The 21,046-nt window shown below is 46.7% G+C and overlaps 1 protein-coding gene across 1 annotated transcript in view; it reads right to left on the bottom strand.

The window, feature by feature from the left end:
- Positions 1-2,632: 2,632 nt before the first annotated feature.
- The window catches only part of MERTK (MER proto-oncogene, tyrosine kinase), a 108,911-nt gene continuing 90,497 nt past the window's right edge, over positions 2,633-21,046 (bottom strand). Inside the window, exons 14-19 of the mRNA XM_060117144.1 lie at positions 20,738-20,830; positions 19,092-19,210; positions 12,409-12,518; positions 10,513-10,672; positions 9,701-9,837; positions 2,633-3,146 (exon numbers count right to left, since the gene is read on the bottom strand). Of these exons, the coding sequence (XP_059973127.1) occupies positions 2,633-3,146; positions 9,701-9,837; positions 10,513-10,672; positions 12,409-12,518; positions 19,092-19,210; positions 20,738-20,830 (1,133 nt within the window). The remainder of the gene's footprint in view (positions 3,147-9,700; positions 9,838-10,512; positions 10,673-12,408; positions 12,519-19,091; positions 19,211-20,737; positions 20,831-21,046) is intronic.

Genomic DNA, 21,046 nt, shown 5'->3' with positions numbered 1-21,046 from the left:
GAGCAAACTGGACAGGATTTGAGGGGCTGTGGGCATTTGATGACCTATTCATTATATATTTGTTTACATTATGTAATTAAAATTAGAACACAAAACACAGTGTATTAGTTTAGATATTTAATATTAAATGTGTATGAAACTCCCAAGTATGTTTTTCAATTTGCTCATTTATCTTATAGATGCAAATATACTTTTTAAAAATATATTTATTTAATTTATTTATTTGGTTGCGCTGGGTCTTAGTTGCAGCAGGTGGGCTCCTTAGTTGTGGCTCATGGGCTCCTTAGTTGCGGCATGTGTGCTCCTTAGTTGCGGCATGTGTGCTCCTTAGTTGCAGTGTGGCCTCCTTAGTTGTGGCTCATTGGCTCCTTAGTTGTGGATCACCAGCTCCTTAGTTGTGGCATGCAAACTCTTAGTTGCAGCATGCAAACTCTTAGTTGCAGCATGCATATGGGATGCAGTTCCCTGACCAGGGATCGAACCCGGGTCCTCTGCATTGGGAGCACAGAGTCTTAACCACTGTGCCACCAGGAAGTCCTGAACATAACTTTTTTTTTGGGGGGGCTGCACGGCTTGCAGGATCTTAGTTCCCTGAGCAGGGATCAAACCCATGCCCCTTGCAGTGGAAGCACAGAGTCCTAACCACTGGACCACTAGGGCAGTCCCCGCGAACGTACCTTTTTACCTTGGGTTTTTTTGCTTGAACTAGCCAGTCAGTTCCTGATCAAGACATTCTCAATAGTTACCACCAGTAGGAAACTTTATTTGCACAAAGTAAAAAAATAAAATTTTCCTATTGATTTTCAAATAACCATTCAAAAATTTCCAACAGTAGAAATGATCTTTATAGGCTCTAACAGCCTTTTGTTTTTTTCCTTTCACAGATAAAATGTGGTGCTAGCATTTCTCCTAACAATGCAGCTTCCTTTCCAACCCTCAGAACTTTCTTGTCTGGAGCATTTCACAGTAACAATAGAGCTGGCAGACCCTGGAGACTGGGGCATCTGGGCTGGCATCCGGGACCAGGACCCAGACTGTGAGGGCCACACACTGATCCCTGCAGGCTGCAGTGGCTTGGGTGAGGCTACTCCCAAATGCAACAGACCTGGGGATGCCAGTGGCCCTGTGCCTGTGCGGCTGCCCTGGGGGCTGAAGGGATCAACACTGAAACTGACCACATCAGTCTACTGCTTTACTAGCAGAGTAAGTGAGCCTCCTCTTGCCTCAGTCTGCCGATCTGAGACATGGGGATAACAGTAGTACCTACCTGGTAGGGCTGTTAGGAGGATTAAATGACTGCCAGGCCTGGCCACATACTAAGGGCTATCTGTGTGTTTGTTAAAAAAAGTTAAAAGGTCGAGAGGCTCTAGAACAGACCCCCAAATCACATGCTTAGAGCCAGCCAGAACTGGATTCCTTCGTTCTGAATTCTGGCTCCCGCCCTCTCTAGACACGGGCCATAGCAGGCCCTCAACCTTCCCAGCCTCTGTTTCCTGGCCCACGCGTGATGATGGCACTGGTACCCACGTTAATGATGTACAGATTAATGTACAGTTCACATAAAGCGCTTGAGACATAACAAGTGCTCAACCAGCAATGGCTGTTATGACCCAGCAGAGCCAGGACGTGAACTCAGGGGTCCTAAGCTCTGAGCTTGTTCCCTGTCCACTGCCCGCGTTTCCCTCCTACGAGTCTCGCCTTCCCACAGAAAAGCGCTTAACCTCTTGGACTCTCTTCTAGAATTTTTTTTTTTTTTTTAGCCGTGCCACGCGGCATGTAGGATCTTAGTTCCCTGATCAGGGATTGAACCTGTGCCTCCTGCAGTGGAAGGGCAGAGTCCTGACCACTAGACCGCCAGGGAAGTCCCTTCTACGATTTATTTTAAATCTTTCCACTCAGATTGTATTTTTCAACCCTCTAATATTTTTTTGTTCTTCATCTTTGGGCTCTCTGGAGTGGTTTTTCCATGTCTTTAAAAAAAAATGTCGAGTGGTCAGAGCAATTGCATCGAGGGCCAGGCATCAAGGGAATTCCTTTGCAAGGGCACTGAGGCAGCCAGTGGCCATGTCTTTCCAAGTCTCAAGTAAGTACCACGCATCTTTCCTCATTCATATTTTATTAGGAAGCCAGATTGGAGAATTCATCAGTTATAAAACTTTAAATATGAAATGAATCACTCTTATCAAAGAGATGATTCAGGTGGGAATACCAGATTTTTCTTAAGAGTAGAAGCAAAGGCAAATATGGCATTTTATTTTACACATATTTAATAGTCATGAAAAAGGAAAAGAACTTTAAAAAAACAACTTTGTGCCAACGTGAACATCCAGGAACTGCTGTGGAGATGGGGCTGTTAGAGCTTAAATGTTAAGATCATCCAGAAAAGTGACATAAGTCATCTTTTATTAAAATAGAATATCTTTGTCTCTTTCCACCATATACATATAGATATTTTCTCTTTAAATAAATATATGTTACGTATTCTAAACGATGACTCACTTGACAACATTCACGTGGTGCTTTCGGGCCAGGGCATTGACTTGGTAAGGAAGACAAATACCAAAAACATCGAGTGTATGTGGGTTCTCGTAAGGCGGATTTTCCAGGATTTGGGAATGTGTCTCAGCTCTCCTCACACGAGGACTTCTGAGTCTTCTGAGGAGTCGTCGGCAAATAAGAGTTCATCTGACACTGGGCTCCCCAAGGGCAGCGTGCTGGACTGGGACCAGGAGACCCCATTCCTTACCAGCCTGTCCTCCAGTAAAACACCGTTCCTTCCCGCCGTCCCCATCGCTGGGGCAGGAGGAGCCTGCTCTTCCCAGCCCTCGCTGACCCCGTTCAGGATGTACCTTCCCTCGTGAGGTCTGTTGTCATGGACTTCTGCGGTGACCACGCTGACGGTGGCGCCGGGTGTGCAAGAAGCAATGACCAAGTCGGGATGGATGTTCACGTCCAGCTGAGCAAGTGCCGAGCCCTCGGCCGGGCCCTCGCAGCTCCCCAGAAACTGTGTGTTGACGTAAATGATGTCGGCTTCGTCCTGAACTTCAGGCAGGCTTTCCAAGAGCTTTTCTAGCTGCAGCCTCAGCATTGAGAAGGTGGGGCGGTCCAAGGGCTCAGCTCTCCAGCAGGAGTGCATGACTTCATACCTAGAGGCGAAGAAGAGTGTTATCTCCTGGCGCAGCACGCACAGCCCACGCGCAATCCGCCCCTGCTTCTCCCACTCAGGTGGGAGTGGAGGGGCTGGGGGAGGGGGAGGGGAGCGGGGGTCCTGGGAGCAGACAGGTGTCAGCGCCAGCTCCACGCTCACCGTCGTTCCAGGCCTTGGGAGGCTCGAGGAAGGAAATCCAGAGGGGGGCTGGCGTGGGCACGTGTGTGAAAATAAGGGCAGTGCTGTGACAGCGGCAGGTGAGCCCTGGGCTGGGACAGCCCCTGACTTGAGGCGGCCGCAGCTTCGTGGCGCGTGTAGGGCTGCTGAACCTCGGCCACCTGATGCTGCTCCGTGAAGGAGAAACGCTCTGGGGGCCCTGCTCTTCTCCGTGACTTCGACCTCCTCCAGTAAAAGTAATAACCGCTGACCTGTCATCGGCATTTCCTATCTGACAGCCATCGTGTAAGGTACTTTTATTATTATTTTTTAATTAATTAATTTATTTTTGCTGTGTTGGGTCTTCGCCTCTGTACGAGGGCTCTCCCTAGCCGCGGCAAGCGGGGGCCACTCTCCATCGCGGTGCGCGGGCCTCTCACCATCGCGGCCTCTCCCGTTGCGGAGCGCAGGCTCCGGACGCGCAGGCTCAGCGGCCATGGCTCACGGACCCAGCCGCTCCGCGGCATGCGGCATCTTCCCGGACCGGGGCACGAACCCACGTCCCCTGCATCGGCAGGCAGATTCTCAACCACTGCGCCACCAGGGAAGCCCCGTAAGGTACTTTTAGAAATACTAGCCTGCTTAGCAGCACGAGCCCACACACAGGTACTGGGATCCCCATTTTACAGAGGAGGATCCTGAGAGCGTGATGCTTGGCCCCAGGACGAGGGTGAAGCTCTGACCCACATCAGAGAGTGTCTGACGCCAGAACCCATGTTCTTAACCACTGAGCAGACCTGCTTGCCATGGGTCAGACCCTGACGGGTTTAGGTTCTACCCTATGGGCAAGGGGGAACCACAGAAAGATTGTGCTTTGGTGCATTCCCATGACCAGATGATAATTTTAGGGAAGTTGCTTTGGATGTCACCCAAAGGATGTATTAGGATCCTGGGGGTGATGAGAAGAATAAGACAGGAGACAGAGGAGCCTGCACTCCCCTGTAGGAAACAGGGACCCGCTCGTTCACGTACATATACTGTGGATGTCAATGCGCCGAAGTTCCCACAAGTGTTACCACCCCCAGGCCCCGCCACGCCCTGGACCTCTGTGGTCTGACAGTACTAGCAGACCCCGTTTCATCACACTCCAAAGATACTGTGTTTTTTTTTTACCAGTTGAAGGTCTGTGACAACTCTGCATTGAGCAAGTCTATTGGTGCCATTTTTCCAGGAGCATTTGCTCACCTGGTGTCGCTGTGTCACAGTTTGGTAATTCTGACAATATTTCAAACTTTTTCCATTATTGTTATGTTTGTTAGGGTGACCTGTGATCAGTGATCTTTGATGTTACTATGATAATATTTTTGAGGTGCCACAAACTGTGTCCACGTAAGACAGCAGATTCAATCAAAGTACGTTGTGCCTGTTCTGACTGCTCCACCGACCGGCCATCCTCTGCCTCTCTCCTTCTGCCTGGGCCTTTCTATTCCCTGAGACACAACAATAGTGAAATTACGCCGATTAATAACCCTAGAACGGCTTCTAAGCGTTCAGCTGAAAGGAAGAGTCACAGGTCTCTCACTTTAAGTAAGCTAGAAATTATTAAGCTTAGTGAGGAAGGCGTGTCCAAAGCTGAGACAGCCGGAGAGCTAGGCCTCTAGTGCCAAACAGCCCAGTTGTGGATGCAAAGGAAAAGTTCTTGAAGGAAATTAAAAGGCACTACTCCAGTGAACACATGAATGATGAGGAAGCAAAATGGCCTTATTGCTGATGTGGAGAGTCTGAGTGGTCTGGATAGAAGATCAAACCAGCCACAACATTCTCTTAAGCCAAAGCCCAATCCAAAGCAAGGCCCTACGCAGTGGTTGAGAGTCTGCCTGCCAATGCAGGGGATGCGGGTTCGTGCCCCGGTCCAGGAAGATCCCACATGCCGCGGAGCGGCTGGGCCCGTGAGCCATGGCCGCTGAGCCTGCGCGTCCGGAGCCTGTGCTCCACAACGGGAGAGGCCACAGCAGTGAGAGGCCCGCGTACCGCAAAAAAAAAAAAAAAAAAAAAGAAATATATTTTGTAAAGCTAGAGTTGCCATGGGTAAGAGATTCCTCTGATGAATCTGAACAAAGTAAATGGAAAACCTTCTTGAAAAGATTCACCATTCTAGATGCCATTAAGAACATCTGTGATTCATGGCAAGAGGTCAAAATATCAACATACACAGGAGTTTGAAAAGAAGTTGATTCCAACCCTCATGGATGACTTCGAGGGGCTCAAGGCTTCACTAGAAGAAGTCACTGCAGATGTTGGGGGGAGAGCAAGGGAACTAGAATTAGAAGTGGAGCCTGAAGATGCGACTGAACTGCTGCAATTTTAACCTGTTTTGTTTTTTTGGCTGCACGGAGCAGCTTGCGGGATCTTAGTTTACCAACCAGGGATCAACCTGGGCCCTCGGCAGTGAAAGTGTGGAGTCCTAACTACTGGACTGCCAGGGAATTCCCTGAATTGCTGCCATTTTACGATGAAATTTTAATGGATAAGGAGTTGCTTCTCATGGATGAGCAAAGAAAGTGGTTTCCTGAGATGGAATCTACTCCTGGTGCAGATGCTGTGAAGATTGTTGAAATGACAATAAAGGATTTAGAATATTACATAAGCTGAGTGGATAAAGCAGCAGCAGGGTTTGAGAGGACTGACTCCAAGTCTGAATGAAGTTCTCCTGTGGGTAAAATGCTATCAGACAGCACTGCATGCTACAGAGAAATTGTTCATGAAAGGAAGAGTAGATCGATGCAGCAAACTTCACTGTTGTCTTATTTTAATAAATTGCCACGGCCATCCCAACCTTCAGTAGCCACCACCCTGATCAGTCAGCAGCCACCAACATCGAGGCAAGACCCTCCACCGGCAAAAAGATTATGACTTGCTGAAGGCTCCGAGGATGGTTAGCATTTTTTAGCAATAAAGTGTTTCTTTTAAAAAATGTTTATTTATTTGGCTGCACCAGGTCTTAGTTGTGGCATGCAAACTCTTAGCTGTGGCATGTGGGATCTAGTTCCCTGACCAGGGATCGAACCCGGGCCTCCTGCCTTGGGAGCACAGAGCCTCAGCCACTGGACCACCAGGGAAGTCCCCACAGAGTGTTTTTAAAATTAAGGTATGTACACCATTTTCTAGACATAATGCTATCGCACACTTAACAGACTACATTACAGTAATCATAACTTTTTTTTTTTTTTGTGGTACGCGGGCCTCCCACTGTTGTGGCCTCTCCCATTGCGGAGCACAGGCTCCGGACGTGCAGGCTCAGTGGCCATGGCTCACGGGCCCAGCCGCTCCGCGGCATGTGGGATCCTCCCAGACCAGGGCACGAACCCGTGTCCCCTGCATCGGCAGGCGGACTCTCAACCACTGCGCCACCAGGGAAGCCCAGTAATCATAACTTTTATATGCACCGGGAAACCGAAAAATTCCTGTGACTCACTCTACTGCAGTGCTCTGGAGCTGAACCCGCAATATCTGGGAGGCGCGCTTGTACTGGGGGAAGGAATGGAGGGGAGGGGGACCCTGAAAGACATCTGCTGGCTGTGGGGACCCAGTGGGATAAGAAAGAACAAGGTGACCTCCGCGTGTCACCCTGGAGACGAGGAGACCGAGGGCCGGTGCCACGAACCACAGTGGCTGCAGCTGGGAGGCTGTGAGTTCGGCCGAGGAAAGGTCCCCCGGAGGTGATGGGAGCACCACCCAGAGCGGCCTCTTGGGTGATGGGGGCCTGGTCATTCAGAGGTGGGGGTGATGCCGTAAGAAGAGGTGGCCCTGAGCGGGCAGGACCGGTGAGCGGGGCTCCAAGCACACCCTGTTATTTCTCAGGGTTGACTGTAAAATGACCGAGGGGTAACGAAACACAGGAGTCAACTCATCTCCACTACGGTGAGACAGAAAACAGAGATGCGCTGAAATATCCGCCTCAGTTTTCAAAGAAAAGACCCCAGATACGGAAATGCAGAGAGCTCTCGGGAATGCTGTCGTTCGCCAGCATCCAGACTCAGAGGGGACCTGGGAAGCGGGCTTGGCTCACCAGAGCCTCTGCGAGCCTTCGGTGTGAGGAAACAGCCTGGGCGTGGGGGCCGCTGAGCCGCTGCTTCCTCCTGCTTTTCCCCAGCCTCCCTCCCCCAGCCGCAGGGCACTGCCGACACGGCAACTCGTTCACCTACAAAACCACCCCTCAAACACCGACTCAGCATTCCCTGGTCACGGCTCTACACGCAGCATCTAAAACCACAACGTGACACAGCTTAGACCTTACTAAGACCCCAGATAATCAACTTCTCCTGGAGCACCAAAGAAGCCAAGACAGAAACAGCCACAAAAGTCTCCATTCAGTATTGTTTGACAGAAATGGCTTCCTCATTTGCAGAAGCAAACATCTCATTCATGTGGCCCTTTCAGAAACGACCGTGAAGCCCCAGATCTAATTGAATTAGGATTTTATGATGTTTCTTTTAAAGGGCTTGTGACTTCTGTTTCTCTTCTAAATGTTATGGATTTACAACCATACTCACCGCCACCACTACTACCGCCCCCCCCGCAAGCAGTGCGAGGCTCTGATCAAAAAAAAACTTTCCTTCTGTTTGGCCGCGGTGGATCTGGGAGGCCCATGTGCAAACTGACCGGGGCCTTCTCACCGGTCCGAGGAAGCAGGGCCAGAGTGTGAGTGTGAGTGTGGGTGCGCGTGTGTGGAGTCCTGCACGGGCCCACCTGCCCGAGCAGCACAGCCCGGCGTTCCACGGCGGAGCCCACGCAGGCCCACGGTCCTGAAATGTTCTTGCTAACCATGGTGAGAATGCCCCTCTCCAAGCCCATGACCCCTGTTACGCTGGGGACAGACTCATCATTAGGAAGGTTCGGATCACCAAGCTAGAGGCAGTGCCCCAAGAAATGATGTTTTCAAAGTCGGCAAGGTGTTTGGGAGGGGATCGACTTGTAAAGATGTTATTAATCGCGGGCACCATATGTGACACTTAGTGTGCGTGCTCCCTGCAGGCTGAGCACTCCACACACTTCTTTGTTAACCCTCCAAATACCTCTGCAGAATACGTGACTATACTTTTTTGGTGGCTGATCACGTGGCACGGAGCGGTCAAGTCAGCTGCAGTGGCCACAAACGTGGCTAGTTAGGAGGCAGAGCCCGGCCTCTCTGACTCCAAGTCCCAGGCCTCTCCCCGTACTGTCCACCCCGAAGAGAGGGGCCTGTTGGGATGGGAAGGGCACTGTGGTCCTGCACGCTGGGAGCTGGGGGGTGGTGTCTCACACCGGCTGAGTGTACAGTCTCCCTGGGATAGTTTTTTTTTAACAATATTATTATTTTTATAAATTTATTTATTCATTTAGTTATTTTTGGCTGCGTTGGGTCTTTGTTGCAGTGCGCGGGCTTCTCATTTCTGTGGCTTCTCTTGCTGTGGAGCACGGGCTCTAGGGGCATGGGCTTCAGTAGCTGTGGCACACGGCCTCAGTAGTTGTGGCTCATGGGCTCAGTAGTTGTGGCTCGTGAGCTCTAGAGTGCAGGCTCAGTAGTTGTGGTGCACGGGCTTAGTTGCTCCACAGCATGTGGGATCTTCCTGGACCAGGGCTCGAACCCATGTCCCCTGTGTTGGCAGGCGGATTCCTAACCACTGCACCACCAGGGAAGTCCATCCCTGGGATAGTTTTAAAACATACATTTCTGGGCCTGTTCTGTACCAAGAGAATAACAATCTCCAGGCACAGGGCTGAGGAATCACATTCTTAGAATATCGCCTAAGCAATTCTGATGACCAGCCTGAAAGCAAAGTTACTGGCTTAGATTTCTAAATTTCCTGATTCAAGGTATTCCTGTGATTGGTTTGTTTAAGATGTTGAATGAAAAGAGAAGCATGACTGCAGCAAAAGAGGGCAGAGAATCCTCCAAGTACCTCATGCATTGTAAAGTCGACCTATTTATTTATAGGATATACAGTCATCCCTCGGTATCCATGACAGATTGGTTCCAGAAGCCCCAGCGGATACCAAAATCTGCAGATGCTCAAGTCCCTTACAGTCAGTTGGCCCCCCCGTATCTGTGGGTTCTGCATCCACCCATACAGAGGGCCGACTGTATTTCCTAGAGGGGCTTACGGAACTTCAGAACACGTGCGGGCTCAGTGGAGATGTGCACACACTGCTTCCCGGCTTACAGAACTTCAGAACACATGCGGGCTCACCAGAGATGTGCACACACTGCTTCCCACACCAGGAGAGGCTCCTGTCCCAGACATCTGCGTGTGTCATCTTCTGCCCACATCCGCCTGGCTAAGTGTCCCCACCCACTATGGCGGTGTGTCCCCAGGTCTTTGCAGGGTACCCCGAGATGAAAAGCAGCTGACTCACAGTTCATCCAAGCAGTCCTCTGGCTGTTTCAGCCTGTGGCCGTGGAGCAGATAGTCATATATTTCGTGGTTCTGGACTCCGGGATAGGGGGTCATTCCTCGTGTGGCTATTTCCCACATGGTCACGCCAAATGCCCACTAAGGACAAAGCGACAACGTCAGGATGCAAGTCTTTCCAGAAGGGCTGAATGGACCTTTTCATGGGGAAAGGTCATTTCCTTAGAGCCCCGGCGGTCACGCACAAAGCTGACAATTATGTTTGAGATACGCCGCTCTCCCAAAACGGCAGTAACGTGGGGTCGGAACGTCACAGTTCCCCATTTTTACTAAAGCTGTTTGGGAAATGAGACAAAGGCAGATCTAGCCTTGTGTCACGTCAGTGCTCTGTTTAACGTTCTGTTCCTACTGTTGTCGGCAAGTGCTTTCTTTTCCTGATCTCTGGTTAAGGGTATGAATACACAGCACCTTTTATACAGCATCTTAGCTCCAAACAGCCATGGGATGAATTCATTTAATTTAATGGGAATATGAAACATCTTAGTTGCAGGCAATGAGTCACTATACTGTAGCAGAGGCAAGTGGAAATAAATTAAGGGCCTTTGCCATCCTCTGAATGTCAGGCTACTTCACCAGAATCTAATGTGCCGCCTGAATTAAAGCATCGAGCGATAAATAAAGAAAAGTGTGAGCATGCCCCAATCCTCAGCTGATCAAAGAGTAAGATGTCCTGCATCACCAGCTTAAGTCAGCTCTTTCAGCATGCCTTCCTCTTTGCAATGCGGGGCCCCGGATCAAAACTCTGTACATACGTACCACGTCACTTTTACTGGTGTATACTCGGTCCGCGAGACTCTCTATGGCGATCCATTTCACAGGCATCTTAGCGATGCGGCCCTGGCGGTAGTAGTCGCCACTGTAAATCTTCTTAGAGAGGCCAAAGTCCGCGACGCAGACAGTCATGTCATCTCGCAACCTACAGAGAGCGACGACCTCAGAGGCAAAGCCTTAAATCACAGGTCTGCACCTGATGCAGCTGAAAACATTCACGATGAGTAACCAAAAGATAGAGACCCCACAGCCTGCGAGGGTCCTGCTTTGGGACCAATGGCAGAGCAAGTGAGGGGGGACCAGATGAGTTATTACTTTCTATCCTTCTGGTCGGTGTGGGAATCTGGACCATCCAGGGCACCTGGGCACAGAGGATGGAGCCAGCTGGAGGAACAGAGGGGCACGGGAGTAGAAAGAGCAGCAGCTCCAAGCCAGTGCCCCCTGGTAGACTCATCTAGAGCCCAGTAGCCTTCCTGCCTGACGTCTGGAAGCAGCCCTGGCTCCATAGATTAAGTAAGCCACTTGACAGCTTGGGGGAGGTGGGGAAGCACGTGCTGTAAGCGGGGGACACTGGACTTCCTGCTAAGACGGTGCCAGGTGGTACCTGAGGAATTAACTGGAAAATTAAAGGAATACAATTGCATTTACAGCCCAAGCAGTTAAAATTGATCTTAGACGAGAAGGAGAGGAGGAGGAGGAGGAACGAGTGGTCTGGAGGTAGGGCGACTACCTTGTCCCTCTTTGCCTGACGCTAACATTTAAAACTAAAAGTCCCACATCCTGGGAAATCCCTCAATTCTGGACAAACCGGACAGCTGGTCACCCTACCTCGTGGGAAAACCATGAAGGAAATGTTAAGGGGAAGAAAAGGTTTTCATGATTCTCCCTCCATGGTAGACAAATGATTTCAATAAAAAACAAAACCAAGCCCCTTCTGGGTTTTCAAAAATGAGGCGAAAGTGACAGAGGGCCGGGGGGCAGGGTTGGTTAGGAGGAGGGAGGGGACGGGCTCCAGTGTCACATCTCCAACGAAGAAAAACGAATAACAGCAATACGTTTAAGGAACACTCTCTCTTCTTGCAATAGTAAATTTCAAATCAAGAAATAGTTATTGTTTTTGAAGATTTACAGCAGATAATGGCTGTTGAAGTAGATTGAAGAGATGGGGAAGGTGAAGTTCGAAGTTCCTGTATAAGCCCTTGTGTCTCTGCTGCAAAAGGAAAGCTTTGGTGTAGTCAGGACAAAACTACTTCACAAGGTAGTATCATGAAAACTCAGGGACAAAACCATTATGATTTTCATTACTGTCTTCATGATCAGCTGACTTATATGTAACTCTGGATCCAAATAAGCTGATGGCAGTTGGGGAGGATCCCAAAGTTCACACCTAGTACTCCTAGCTGAGTGAGAGTGTAGTCACACATGAACACACTACTATATAGAAAATAGATAACTAATAGGGACCTACTATATGGCACAGGGAACTCTACTCATTGCTCTGTAATGGTCTATATGGGAAAAGAATCTAGAAAGGAGTGGATATATGTATATGTATAACTGATCACTTTGCTGTACACCTGAAACTAACACAACATCGTAAATCAACTATACTACAATAAAAATTAAAAAAAAAAAGAAAAGAAGTCACAGGGGAGTTTTGGAGGCCAGCCAGACTCTTAGAGGCAGAGGTAGTGAAAACCCTCAAGCAAACACCCAGTCATGTGTCAGGGCGGTAGAAACCCCATCTCCGGAGCCTTCCACACTGTCACCTCCCAAGCCTAATCCTCCTCCATACTTTAACATCAACAGGCCACCCCATAGGCCCACAAATGTCTACCACCATGAGGTCCAACCCACTCCAGGATGGGCCAGGGCTCTTACATGCAGTTTCGAGCAGCTAAATCGCGATGAAGAAAGTTCCTGTTGCTCAGATACTCCATTCCCTGGGCAATGTCCACCATGAACTTCAATAGTGTCTGCAGAGGAATATGCTAGGGGGTGGAAGACACAAGAAGACAGATTATTATTATTATTTTTCTGGCCACACCATGTGGCTTGCAGGATCTTAGTTCCCTGACTAGGGAATGAACCCGGGCCCTGGCAGTGAAAGCGCAGAGTCCTAACCACTGGACCACCAGGGAATTCCTGAGAGACTATTATTATTTTTTAAAATAAATAAATTTATTTATTTGTTTATGGCTGCGCTGGGTCTTGGTTGCTGCGCCTGGGCTTTCTCTAGTTGCAGCGAGCAGGGGCTACTCTTTGTTACGGTGCGTGGGCTGCTTATTGCAGTGGCTTCTCTTGTTGTGGAGCACAGGCTCTAGGCATGCAGGCTTCAGTAGTTGTGGCACGCAGCCTTCAGTAGTTGTGGCACGCAGGCTTCAGTAGTTGTGGCACGCAGGCTTCAGTAGTTGTGGCTCGTGGGCTCTAGAGTGCAGGTTCAGTAGTTGTGGAGCACAGGCTTAGCTGCTCTGCGGCATGCGGGATCTTCCCAGACCAGGGCCCGAACCTGTGTCTCCTGCGTGGGCAGGCAGATTCCTAACCACTGCGCCACCAGGGAAGTCCAGGATTATTTTTTATTTTTTATTTTTATTTTATTTTATTTTATTTTTTATTTTTTTTATTTTTTGTGGTACGCGGGCCTCTCACTGTTGTGGCCTCTCCCGCTGCGGAGCACAGGCTCCGGACGCGCAGGCTCAGCGGCCATGGCTCACGGGCCCAGCCGCTCCGCGGCATGTGGGATCCTCCCGGACCGGGGCACGAACCCGTGTCCCCTGCATCGGCAGGCGGACTCTCAACCACTGCACCACCAGGGAAGCCCCCAGGATTATTTTTTAAAAGGAAACCAAGTTACTTCCATTTGAGGGGGTGAAATGATGGCTTTATGACTTAGAAGTGTGGCCATGAAACAAGGAAATTTCCATATCACTAATGTCACAAATAAGGTTTTAAAAATGAAAAACAAACAAAACCCAACAAACCCTAAAACTTCTTGGCAAGTATCACGTTTTCTTCTCCTCGTCTTTAAAGGTATTTTAAAAAATTAATTTATAACTTTAATGCAATTCCAAAGATACCACCAACAATTTATTTTGTGTGTGTGGCCAGTTAATAACATTCTTTTCACAAGTTATGAGCTCAAATGCGATCCTTGTGTCCTTCTGAGTGGCAGTGGAACAAAGAGAGGAAAAGAAGGGGGGTCTGGCTGCAGTGGGGGAGGATCTAATGTTCTGACAGCAAAAAGCCCATGGAGAAGGAGCTGTTCCCAATTATGCACCCACATCTGGTATCATTTTATTGTGAAATGTTTCAGAAGAGGCTTTTTTTCTTCTGGACAGAAAGTAGGATGGTCTTTACCCCTTATCATGGGACCAAAGTACCACAAGTAAGTATTCGGGAATTTTCATTTTTGTTTCTCTAGGGCCTTCCTGTAAGTTTTAACAGCCTAATGTTTTTTTTCTATGTTGTAAAAATCAAACCAGACTGCATGTTAGAAAACCTGCCGTGTTGGGACTGATTAAGAGGATGATGACTAATGAAGACTTCTGTGTAGTAATTCAATGTTTTAGTGCAGTCAGAGCCCTAAAGAAAAGAGTTCACAAAGTTCCTAGAAATCATAAATGGGTCCACCCATGATATATTCTTTCCCAAGGCACTGGATTTATGGTTTATTCTATATGGCACATGAGTCTTCTAAAGTGGTACTCGTGAAAACACTGAATTTTTTTTTTTTTTTTAATTGGGCTGTGCTGGGTCTTAGCTGTGGCATGCAGGCTCTTAGCTGAAGCATGCAGGATCTAGTTCCCTGACCAAGGATCGAACCCAGGCCCCCTGAGTTGGGAGCATGGAGTCTTAACCGCTGGACCACCAGGGAAGTCCTGATACTGAATTTTTAATGATTTATATTTCTCAACTAAGACACGTGTCAATCACAGACTGTATATATAACAAAAATGCTTTATCCTTTACCCTTACATAATGGAGTTGTTAAAAAAAACATAAGTAAATCAGGCATGAAAGCCTTACACCTCTGTTCTATATATCTGGGGCATTTGATTTTCTGGATGCTAATTTCCAGGAAAGAATTTGGGTGCTAAGAAATATCAAATCTGCTGACATTCATGAAAGTATAATGCATATCAGGTGCTATTCATTTGTGTTATTTTTTTCCAAGCAGAACTATGTTAATCTTGCAGACTGTGACCAAAGGTCATTTAAAAGATCATTGTGTGGTAAAACTAATAAATGAGGTCAGTAAGGTTGCAGGATACTAGATTGACATACAAAACTCAACTGCATTTCTACACACTAACAATGAACTGTCTGAAAATGAAATTAAGAAAACAACATCTGCAAAAGAATCAACAACAAAATACTTAGGAATAAATTTAACAGAAGAAGTGCAAAACTTATACTCTGAGAACTACAAAAGGAAAGAATTAAATTAGTTTCTAAATAAATGGAAAGGTATCCAGTGCTCATGGATTGGAAGAGCAGGTGTGCTATTCACACAGAGGACAGAATGGCACCCAGGTCCTGCTGAAGAAGCACATTTATACGACTGAGACCTAGTCTTGGGCCACTCTAGCAGGACCAGAGGTATTTATTGCCAAGGAACTGACTGATAAGGCAGTAGAGATTTGAATAAAAGCTTGATTTTCTAGTTTGTCTATGATGCATTTTGTGACTTTCAGCTTTACATGTGGCCACAAAGTGTCAAAATATGAAACTACATTCCTTTTAAAAACATTCCTTTTCAATTTTTATAAAACCTGGGAGTTTCCATCATTGGAGATATACTTTATATTTTTGCAAATCGAAACTATTCATGAGTCAGTAAAATGCTGTGTACTTGTTTCCTTGTTATTCTGTTCAGAAGAACATCAGACGACAGCAGTACTCTTGGCAGACACAAACTGATCCTATAATTTATACAGAAGGGCAACAAAACTAGAATAGCAAAATCAACTCTGAAAAAGTAGGATACATTTGGAGGAATCACATTACCCGATTTTAAGACAATAAAGCTACAGTAATCTCAGTGGTGTGATAGGGGTGAAGGATGGCACATAGCTTAACGGAACAGAACAGAGAACTCAGAAATAGACCCACACGTGTACAACTGATTTTTCACAAAGGTGCAAAAGCAATTAGTGGATTAAGGATAGTCTTTTCACAAATGATGCTGGTCATCTATATGCAAAAAAAGCAACAAACTAAATTTCACACCTTCTACAAAAATTAATTCAAAATGGGGCACAGACTTAAATGTAACATGTAAACCCACAAATTTTCAGAAGAAAACACAGAAGAAAATCTTTTTTATCTGGAGTTAGGCAAAGAGTTCTTAGAAATGACAGTGAAGGTATGATCCATTAAAAGAAAAAACTGATGAACTATACTTCATCAAAATTAAAATTTTTTGGTTCATGTTAAGAGAATACAAAGCCAAGCTACAAACTGGGAGAAAAGTCTTTGCAAATCACATATCCAACAGAGGAACTGTAGCTAAAGAACCCTCAAAACTCAACAAGAAAACCAACAGCCCAATTAAAAAATAAACAAAAGACTTTAACAGACACTCACCAAAGAGGATATAAAGATGGTAAACAAACACAAGATGCTCAGCATCATTAATCATTAGGGAAATGCAAATAAATTTCATGATAAGCTATCACTATACACCTATCAGAGCAGCTAAAAACAAAACAAAACAAAAAACTACAGATAATACCAAGTGCTAACAAGAATGCAGAGCAACTGAATTTCTCGTACATTCCTGGTGGAAATGTAAAATGGTACAGCGATTCTGGAAAGTAGTTTAGCAGTTTACTATAAAGATAAACATACATTTTCCATATGACCTAGCATCCCATTCGTGGGTATTTAGCCTAGAGAAATGAAAAATTATGTTCACTCAAAAACCTGTATGTGAATTTTTATAGCAACTCAAAACTGTCACAGGTCCTTCAATAGGCAAATGGAAAAAGCAAACTGTGATACAGCCATACAATAGAAGCCTCCACAGCAATAAAAAAAGCAATGAACTACTGATACATGCAACTTGGATGGCTCCCAAAGGCATAATGCTGAGTGAAGGAAGCCAGTCTCAAAGAATTACAAACTATATAATTCCATTTATATGGCATTCTCTAAAAGACAAAACTGTAGTGATGGAAAACAGATCAGTGGTTGCCAGGGGTTAGCCATGTGGGCAAGGTGTAACTATAAAGGGGTAGCAGCAGGAGGAGGAGTTTTGGGTGACGGAACTGTTCTGTATCCTGATTGTAATGGTAGTATATGAATCTATACATGCATTACAATTTATATAACTATAAACCAAAAAGGGAAAAAAGTCATGTTCTTCTGTATGATAATTAAAAAAAATTTTTTTTTAGAAACCCATATGATTTAAGTTTATTTATTTATTTATTTATGGCTGTGTTGGGTCTTCGTTTCTGTGCAAGGGCTTTCTCTACTTATGGCAAGCGGGGGCCACTCTTCATCGCAGTACGCGGACCTCTCACTATCGCGGCCTCTCCTGTTGCAGAGCACAAGCTCCAGACACGCAGGCTCAGTAGTTGTGGCTCACGGGCTCAGTTGCTCCGTGGCATGTGGGATTTTCCTGGACCAGGGCTCGAACCCGTGTCCCCTGCATTGGCAGGCAGATTCTCAACCACTGCACTACCAGGGAAGCCCTTAAAATATTTTAATAAAGGATATAAATGGCCTATTTCTCTTCTACAAAGATTCAAGAAAGATATCCAATCTGAGGCTCACTACACTTGCACAGGGGTCCAAAAAAGGGAGTTAAGCTTCACAAGATGGATGATTGTTGGTCATCAAACAAACCTGTGTATTTTTATTTTTTCACTACAGAAATCACTCTTGTGAAATATGAAATCCCTCCCTGCAAATTATTAGAAAAATCATACAATATACCAGCAAATTAAATGTAGGCAAAATCACTCATCAACATGAAGCAAAATCCACTCAAGAGGATGCTATGCAGCCATTCACAGACATCTATCTGGAGGCTGCCCTGTCGGGCAGGGGCACCCATGGGATGGGGCAGAGAAGAACTAAAGGCATGGGGTCTGCAGCCAGTTCTGCCTCCACCACTGCTGATCCGTGCCTCAGTTTCCTCACCTGAGATTCTATTAGTAACTACTTATTATGGTGGCTGTGCCATTGATATATGTGAAACACAGGCTGGCCTCTGCCAAACATTTGAGAAATGTTAGCCCCAGTTGTTGGCCTACAGACAGATGTGTACATACTGAGCCCCTGCCTGTGAAACACACAGATGTGGAATAAACGGTTGCGATGTGAATGTCCGAGGATGCCAATGTTGGGAATTATGGGTAATTTTTTCTTCTTCTCCAGGCTTCTTATAATGTTACTGTCTGTTTCTTGGGGGACGGGGCAGAGAAGGAAAGCACTCAGCCATGCTGAGTCCTCCACTTTGGATTAGGCCCTTCACCTCTTTGGAGGAGCCCCAGTGACTTTGTAATAGCTCTGTGATGTGGCTACAATTTCCTGTCTCTGGTTAGTATTTGTGCTGGTGAAAGACTTAAAGAAGCCATGAACAAAATAGGTGTGAGCACAGGACCATGGGGATAGCTAAAAAAAGGAAGGGGCTCACTTTCCCATTTAGGTCTCTTACGCCGTCCCTGGAAAGAACGGAACAAGTACAAGGAAAAGGAAAGCAAAAACCTCCTGGCCTGTTCATAACACACAGGCATAAGCTACCAACGGGGGCAGCAAGACACAGGGAAGAAGGCTCTAGAAAATGTTCCCCCTAAATTGGGTCTCAAGTTTTATGTTGTTTTTCAACTGCCTCGCCATATTATAAATAAATGGCTGTTCCTACAGGTTCAGGTGTCTCTTGGGATGAGGACCTTCCCCAGGAAGCTCCCCAGACACCATCTTATTCCTACTATCTCATCATGAGTCTCTCCACCACCTGTAACCAGTGGGCGAGGTGTTTCAGTCTAAGAGCTCGTTTCCATTTGGCGTCTGTGTGCTGTGGGGCTTCAGGGCAGGGTTTGCCCTGTGGGGTCAGTGCTCCTCTCAGGGGCACCGTGGAAGGCAGGCAGGCTGGCCCACCAATTCCCAACACACTTTCTGATTCTGAGGACAGAGCGGCTCAGGATAAAGAGAAACATGGATGGAGCCCATTCCCCCTCAGGGTCTCTGAAAAACAACTCAATGCAACTTCTCCCTGAAAACTGAGATGGCTCCGGTACTCAGTAATTTCAGAGTGAACAATCTAAAAAGAGGAGACTTTCAAGGAAAGAGTCCACTCTGACAGCAAGAGAGGCCCGTTCTGCTCCACTCCCAGCCTGCTTCTCCGTCACGTACAACAGGAATAATGAAATCCATGGGCAGGCCGGTTATGAGGATCACATTTCAACCCCCAGGGTGCACAGTGAGCACTGAACAGAGGCCAACGTCCCCTCCTTCCCTCCGTCATTTTCTAGGTTAGAGGCTGGCGTTGTCCAGGTCCTGTCACAGGAACCCCAAGCGCTGTTCAGAGTCCATGTAACTGGGTGATCAATTACCTTTGGTCCTGTGTCCAATCGGGAATAGAGTAAATAGGTGTGCAGATCCCCGTATTTCATGAAGGGTAAAATCACCATGGGCCTGGGGATGCCTTGAGGGCTCACTTCTATACACACACCTGGAATGAAAAACAGAGAGTCAGTTACAAAGAGCCCTTGTTACCAGTGACCAGAAAAAGCACTGCAGGAGCACTGGCCAAATTGAAAACATGTGCTCTCAAGTTAACGGTTAAAAAAACAAAACAAAACAAAACCCTCACAACTCACATGCTGTATTCTAGAATATGGAACACACACTGGATCCACTTCTTGGTATTTCTTTTTCTTTCAGACTAGTGCCAATCTTTGCGTGAAAGCTCTCAAAAATTAATCGAAACCTAGTACAGCCATCTATAAACCCGTGGCGTTTTTGTTATACTGAGTCTAAGTGAGGGGTAGTGACTGCAGCAGAATTCAAGGGCAAACTAGTTTCATGGGATGGTAAAATACTTAATCGTATGAAGAAGTCCCCTGCAACCAAATGCTTAAAACTATTGGAAGAATTCTGAGGGCCAATAGGTGAAATTCACATCTCTAAATGTTAACACATACATGGGGAAAAAAACATCATTTGTCGTGGATGCTAGACTCAGAGCCTGTCTGTCACCTGAGATCAAGCTTACAAAGCTCTTGCACGTGGTGGTACAATTACAAAGCGCCATTGTTCTCAGAGTCTGCTGAAGTCAATAGTTACAAATGAGCAACAGTCGTTTCTTTGACATAACATTGTCTCCAAACATTAGTTTTCCCATCTCTCTGCAGTGTCCATCATAATAAAACTTTGAAAGTTCCCCAAAGAATTTAGCATTTATCAAGTCACAGGACAGCAAAAAAAAAAAAAAGTCAGCAGAATATTCAATGATTTTTAGGTCGCTCTTCCCTCCTGGAATAGTATCACACAGTAACCACTTGATACGGGCTCTCCATTTTGTATTTTTTAGCAAACAGTGCCACAAAACCAAATTCTGCCTATTAAATCATTGACTCAAATCACTTGAATCAAGGGCCATGAAACTGTCAGTGTAGATCCCAAGAAACCAGTACTTGAAAGATGTCAATAAATTGTTTCTCAAAGATGATCTATGGAATTTGTCTATTTTTACAGCTTTACTCCACTAGCTTTTGATTCATGGATAAACTAAATCAATACAAATTATAGCATAACCAGCTTTCATGTCTTGTAACTGAGGTAACCAGGGGCCGTTTTAATCCACAATCACCTAGAACTCTGTGGACAGGAAACATTCCTGAGCCCACTGATGTCCAGGAAAATGCAGGCCTATTTTTACAACCAGCCTCAGAAAACATAACCGTAAGAAGTCTTTTGGGTGAAAACTCCCTTATTTTTATCTTATTTTATTTTTTGCCACACTGTGCAGCTTCCGGGATCTTAGTTCCCTGACCAGGGATCGAACTCGGGCCCCCTGCAGTGGAAGCGCCCAGTCCTAACCACTGGACCGCCAGGGAAGTCCCGAAAAACCCGATGTTATAAATTGCTTCGGAGTTATACAAAGTGTAAAATTTATCTGCCCCAGAGATTTTTCCTGTGGCCCAGAGTGGATCAGCCGAGCCCCTCCGGCCACCCAGTCCTATGTTTCTCTGAGTACCTAGGAGTCGGATGACATTTGGGTGGTTGAAGTCTTTCATGCACGCAGCTTCACTGAGAAACTCCTCAATCTCTCGCTGCGAAAAGTTGTCCACTGAAAGAAAAGACAGAAAATGTTAGGCACGAGTTACTTACTCAGAGAAGGGGAGGGGGCAGTAGCAATTTTGTTCTTTAAAAGTAAAATCAGGGGCTTCCCTGGTGGCGCAGTGGTTGAGAGTCCGCCTGCCGATGCAGGGGACACGGGTTCGTGCCCTGGTCTGGGAAGATCCCACATGCCGCAGAGCAGCTGGGCCCGTGAGCCATGGCCGCT

This window comes from Mesoplodon densirostris, chromosome 14 (assembly GCF_025265405.1).
Source record: "Mesoplodon densirostris isolate mMesDen1 chromosome 14, mMesDen1 primary haplotype, whole genome shotgun sequence".
In the NCBI taxonomy this organism is placed as follows: domain Eukaryota; kingdom Metazoa; phylum Chordata; class Mammalia; order Artiodactyla; family Ziphiidae; genus Mesoplodon; species Mesoplodon densirostris.
Note: the sequence above shows the minus strand (reverse complement) of the source record. Positions and strands in the feature narration are given on the sequence as shown.